The following is a 6,017-nucleotide window of genomic DNA, read 5'->3' on the forward strand; positions in this document are numbered from 1 at the left end:
TGAAGTTATATTTGTTCTGAAGAGAGAAGAAGAAATACACGCGTCACTCCAGAGGCCTACGTGAAACACACAGTCCGGCCTTGATTAGGAGAATTTTCAGTTACGTGAAATGACGAGGTAGAGGCTCTTTCTCTAGGATCTTCTCTAACAGTCTAAAGGAGAGACGACAAGTTGAGGAGACACATTGATAACGGCTACTTGAAAGACGGATACATAGATTGATACGGTATAGAGTGCACGTGGTCCGCACGGAGAGCATCTCCTCACTATAACAGTAGAAAGGCGTGTACCAGCAAGACCATATAGACAGAGCCCAGGATCCAGAGAGAAACGGCGGAATGAAGCTGTTGAAAAAGGTGAACTCCCGTAGACCCTAGTGAAGGTCGGAGAAAAGCACATCGCGAGAGAAAACCACGCCTATGAAGAACCTTCAATCTCTTTACTCATCTAGGACGATTAGGGGAAAAAAAGACAGACAGAGAGAGAGACATCCGAGAACATAGGACACACCTTCTTACACAATCGCAAGTAGAATCAGCAGAACAAGCAGGACAAGCGAACTTTGAAGAAAGAGATCTATCAATATTTCTTTCTCATCCTGCATGCATCCATTCTAGTTAGTTGACCTGAAGCTGCCTTTGCTGCTCTCGTAGCTCGGCGATTTCCTTCTGAATTTCTCTCCGCTGCTGCTGAGGTGTCATGCGGCCTCTTAGCCATGAGACAGGCAGAGCTGCCAAGCTGTACGCCCCCGTTATAATCCAGCCAATCTGTCCTAACAGTTTTAGTAGACACGCAAGCAGACAGAAGAGTTCTTGTCTCTTGGGCGAGTCTTGAGACATAGTGAAGAGACCGGATTGAGTTCGGGAGGAAAATACCTTGGGACGGCGTGCTTGGAGAGATCAAGTCGGGAAATACACGAAGAAGTCAGCCATATAGAAATGCATGCGAAAAGAAACCTTTTCGAACGTCTGTGTAAGTATGTATGAAGACGCAAAGTCTAGATGTGAAGATCTACATAAGGCCTGGTATAGATGTATACACGTGTCAAATGATACACCGCGAAGAAGGCAATGATTCAAGAAGGGAAGCCTCGTGTTTGGGCTGTCTATAGAGATGACGTGTAAGGTGGGTGGATGCCTGGCTGTATTTATATGTTAGAAGATAGATAAAGGCTGTTACATCGATGGACTGATGTTACTGAAAAAGGAAGAAAAGGAGAGGAGATTGTCGACAGAAATGTTGACATGAGAGTACGTGCGACAACACCTGGTGTATTTACACCCTGCTCTATTCAAAGAGGAATACAAGAACCTACTTACACTAGAGGGTTTCTACAGCGGGAAGACGTATGTATGTCCACGCGAATCACATCCCCCAATAGATACACAGACTGTGGGGATGGAATAGGTTACAGTAAGGGGGAAGCTCCCACTTCATATACACAAATGCAAATGCGCGGAAGTACCATGCTCATATCGAAAGGTGTGTGTGAAAAGGCCTACTTCATAGGTGCACCTCTCTATCCATGTACAGAAAAATTGTAGGTATAAGTTTACTTATTTCCTTCTCATACAGGTCAGACAGTGGTGTCTAGGTAGATGGACAGAAATGCTAGATACAGACAGATAGATGTGCCTTCAGAGGAGAGTGTCGCGTGAATATCCATACCAACAGCAATGAGAAGACAGAAAAGATAGAGCATTGAATCTGCTCCTCTGTGGTTCAGATCAAACAGCTCTGATGTATACTGAAGAATGAAATCGACATGCTTCAATCCCTCGCCTAGCACGCCTTCTTCTCCTTGTTCTCCCCCCCGCCCCGCAAGTACACCACCAGTACCACCTGTTAAACCCATAGGCTGACGGAAAGACGGCCGCTGGGTAAGAATGAGAGCGAGGACAAGAACTAACACAATCGTGAAGAAAATAGTACGCTGGGCTGCTGCACATGCAACCGTAAAAGGAGGAATCGTCTCGTCAAATTCCACGGATGTCTGATTATCGTATCCCTGCAAACAAAGCATAAAACAACATGCAAATGTACTCGAGGAAATTCATCCGTATGGACGCATATACACGTACATACGCAGATGTACTCTTACACGATGTGTACATGCACACTACCCATATATCGATGCACACAGTGAAGAATCTTTTTTATATCCTAAGGCCATCTATCCGGACACCGATGTACCCTTAGGTATGCAGGTTTGTCCTGCAGACATCTTTGAGGTGAGGAATGAAGAAGAAAACGAATTTTTCATTGACAGAAAGCTGCTGAGTGCGGCTTAACGATAGAAGCTAACGGAAAGGCACCAGGCGGCTCGTGCGAGGTGACCTGCATGCTGGGAACCACGCTGGTGTATAGGCGCACACTGGGGATGTATAGGGAAGGATTACATGGTTAGACACACACATATACACCCCAATACCGCGACTGACCCAGCGTGCAAGCTGACAAATGCTTAGATGGTATATCGAACCGTAGCGAAGGAGCTTTGGGTGCTATGAGAGACCGTACTATCAGGTGTACATACAGCTCGCATGTGTGAGAACTTCTCAAGAGGTCACCAGGAGCACCAGCTCGCTGGCTACGGTGTACGAACGTACAGTGATCCTTAAACTACGCGTACACCTGATACGGAGAACTCTCCTTTACTATTCTTTTTCCACGTGTTGCCCCTCATCATGAAAATCTTCGTGCAATACATTTTCCTCGTAAACAATATACTGGTGCCTTGTTTAAGAGCTGAAGGGAAGAAACAAGGACAGGTTGTATATACACCGGAACGAAGAGGAGTAGGAGCCCCCCCCTCCTACGATACCCAAGAAAATACAGTCTACTCAAGTGGCATCTATAGAACGGTTTACTCGCACTACTTCTACAAGAGAAATATGACGCTCCATCCGTCACTTATCCGCATGTGTAAGTATACGCATAGAAACGTAAGCGTCCGTTTATACCGACACGTCAGTATCTGTACGTGGACGGATTACCTAAGTGTATCTGAAAGCCAAGACATATATACCTACTTCAACGTATACACACACATCTTTTCATATATATATATATATATCGAATTTACCCAGAAGCATATACATACATGTCTACACAGACATACATATGTACGAGGAGATAAACCATATGAGAACAGAGACTGCGGTGAAGAGAAGAGACGTCATTCACCCTAGCACTCCCTGTACTCCAGCATGACTGATACGTCGTGTGACTTACAATGCCCTTCAGACTTTCTAGCTGCTTCGAATAGAAGTAGGCGAAGGGAATGGCGACGTAGATAAGAAAGAGAAGAATAAAGAAGAGAGTAAGATAAAGCTGTTTTATGGTTAAGACATCAAGATTCAAAGCAGGAGGTGTCATATCACTTCCAGATGGCAAAGAAGGGCGAGACTGACGAAGCCTTTGTATGAAATCACCAGCATTAAAGAGATCTGTCCCGCCCCTTTCTCCTGTCTTTGCGAAGGAGAAAGCAGGAGAAATGAATGGACCTTTTCTACCACTTGCATGCGAAGAGAATGAACTTTCCTCTTCTCCTTTATGGTGTGATGAAAAGAAAACTTCTGTTGGTTCAGCTGATAGTCGTCGTGTGTGCATCCCAGGGCTGTTCTTCTCGTTGGATGAAACCACTGCCTGGCTTCCCTCATCTCCACCATAACCTCCTCCTCCTGCCCCGCTTCTTCTGTTCTTTTCTTCAAGGCTGGGAGAGCCATCCTTGGAGAGAAGTTTCTGTCCTCCTTTGACTGCTGCAACAGACTGAGTCTCGAAGTCGTTCGGAGAGATGAACGAAGAAGCAGATCGACGGCTGAATGGAGGACTAGCTATCTCTTTTGAAGAGGGCCAAGAAGGATGTGCAGGCATAAAAGGAGAGGAATCATGGGAGGAAGAGGCACTATCCCCCTTCTCGTTTTGATGGATCTCGGGAGATGAAGGACTAGAGATATCAGAGGTCGGGGAGGTAAGAGACGAAGACGAGGAAAAGGGAAGGAGAAGAAGAGATGCAGGCCGATTACTGACTATGAGAATATCTAAAGGGATAAGAAGACATAAAAGAAGAGAGATGGTTAGAGTCAAGGTGAAAACAAGAAACGCAATAGAATTAGAGACTTTACGTCGGACATAATACCAATAGAGAGATCCAGAAAACACAAGGAGAATTCCTCCTGTGATGAGGTACACCCACCCCCCTAACAGAAGCGACATCGTGGCTTACGCGGAGAGGGAACGGAAGAACAAGAAAGGAAAAGAGAGAGAATAGTCGAGAGAGAGGAGAGGGTGTGGAAGAGAGAGAGAGAGGAAGAGATCGGAGGGGAAGAAGAGAATTACTGACAAAAAGGATGAAGAAAGGGAGCGAGCGAGGGTAAGCAAGGCAACTAAGCAAGGAATGGTACCAAGAAGTCTTGAAGGTAGTGGGATTGAAGAGAGGAAGAGGGAAAACAAACAGAAGATGGAGAGGTGACGAAGAAATGCGAGAGGCGAAGGAGAGAAAGGAAGAAGTGAAGTTGCCTTAAGGAAGGAGAGACCGAGTGAGGTGGTCGTTCCTTTTCTGTTGTGTTAGCACAGAGAGAAGAGAAGAGAGAGATACCGATGTGTAGAAAGACAACAAAGAAAAGAGGAGAAAGAGGAAGACGAGACGGCAGGGAGTGCGAGAGGATTCTGTCCGTTATGACGAAAGAAAACGGAATGAAACAAACCCCCCACAACACAAGAAAGGTGAGACATAAACCACGAGAAGAGAGCCGCGCCGGTAGAAGAACAAAGAAGGGGGTACCTGAAGAGTTGTTTTTGAAGATATACTAGGGTACATAACGATGATGAGTGGATTTGGATCGAGTGTACATACACCGGGAAGCAAGAGATTGTTACATCCTCTCAATCTAGAAACAAGAAGGCAATCCATATTCTTATTCTCTCCCTGGAAGCTACGAGAACCAGCCGTCTATTTGTTGTTTTTGAGGTGACCCACTTGTCCCATTAGGGAAGATAACTGACTTTTGTTTCATGGCATCTTTGCGACTAAAAGCTTCATCCTTCATGTTCCTCTCCAACCTCCAAGCGAAGTCTACATACAGACGAAGTACGCACGCACGTACATCTGTACATACACTCGACCAATCGAGCGAAAGAACACACGGGACGCACACAAATCTGTCCTGGGATAAGAAGCTTGTGAAGCAACAGAAGTACGTAGATTTCTCCTTTACATCTCTTTCAAAGAAAGCAGAAGAGAAAGGCATGAAAATTCACGAATACCTTCGCTCTCAGATGCTCATCCGACAGCAGATGGGATGTCTCGACCTTTTCCTCTCTGACAATGATGGAAAAGGCAAGGTCCTAAGCTTCTTTTTTACTTTAAAGACAAGAATTTACCAAAAGAACCAGACACTTCTATTTCCCAGGGATGGAGAAGTGAAAACAAAGGCTCTGTCTATGCCTTTTTCTCCGTGCTTTCTCCCCGATGAAGAAACGGATGGATGGATGGTCGCAACCCATCGAACTGAACCTTCTTTTCTTACTCGTACAAGCCAACTCTTGTTAAGGAGATTTTTCGCATCTTCCGCGACTCAACAACCTTTCAAAAACTCTTTGTCTCCGGGTGTAGACACTTCTCCACATTGGTCTTTGTTTCATTATTCTCCCTCCCCTTCTTTGCGCCGTCTCACTCACACAGAAACGCTGCTGCACGTGAAAGGATGAAGACAACGAACACGAGGTCCAGCCGACCTCAGATTAAGACGAAAGAAGATCTAGAGGAAAAAGAAGAAGCTTCCTTTTGTTGAGCAGCGAAAGCTCCTATTCCTTCGAAAGCTCCTACTCCTTCAAAAGCTCCGTACGTCCAGGGAATGAGGTGAGCCTTACTGCTTTCTCCTCCTTCAGCTCCCTGAAGTTCCAGAAAGCGCATCAGCTTGACGACGAGCAACAAGCCATAGAAAATCAACAGTACGCATGGATGGCTGCGCGCGACAAAAAGGGGGGTTTAGAACCCGGGGGTTGACGGGGGG

At 45.8% G+C, this 6,017-nt stretch overlaps 1 protein-coding gene across 1 annotated transcript; it reads right to left on the reverse strand.

Moving 5' to 3' along the window:
• Positions 1-13: 13 nt before the first annotated feature.
• Positions 14-5,906, reverse strand: CSUI_009547 (lysosomal cobalamin protein). The gene is made up of 5 exons (XM_068069662.1): positions 5,532-5,906; positions 5,008-5,163; positions 3,235-4,178; positions 1,669-2,008; positions 14-772 (listed from the first exon to the last, which is right to left on the reverse strand). Exons 3-5 carry the CDS (start codon positions 3,874-3,876, stop codon positions 618-620), a joined length of 1,137 nt encoding a protein of 378 aa, XP_067918362.1. The 5' UTR covers positions 3,877-4,178; positions 5,008-5,163; positions 5,532-5,906; the 3' UTR covers positions 14-617.
• Between the last annotated feature and the right edge of the window lie 111 nt (positions 5,907-6,017).

This window comes from Cystoisospora suis (assembly GCF_002600585.1).
Source record: "Cystoisospora suis strain Wien I chromosome Unknown contig_5738, whole genome shotgun sequence".
NCBI lineage: Eukaryota > Apicomplexa > Conoidasida > Eucoccidiorida > Sarcocystidae > Cystoisospora > Cystoisospora suis.

What these genes read in the sequence shown, in the direction of transcription:
- CSUI_009547 (XM_068069662.1), bottom strand. Translation starts at nt 3,876, where the DNA reads ATGCCTGCACATCCTTCTTGGCCCTCTTCAAAAGAGATAGCTAGTCCT. An exon ending in TAGAAAGTCTGAAGGGCATT is followed by an intron (nt 2,009 to 3,234) that starts GTAAGTCACACG and finishes CTTTGTTTGCAG; the next exon opens with GGATACGATAATCAGACATC. An exon ending in CTGTCTTCTCATTGCTGTTG is followed by an intron (nt 773 to 1,668) that starts GTATGGATATTC and finishes TAAAACTGTTAG; the next exon opens with GACAGATTGGCTGGATTATA.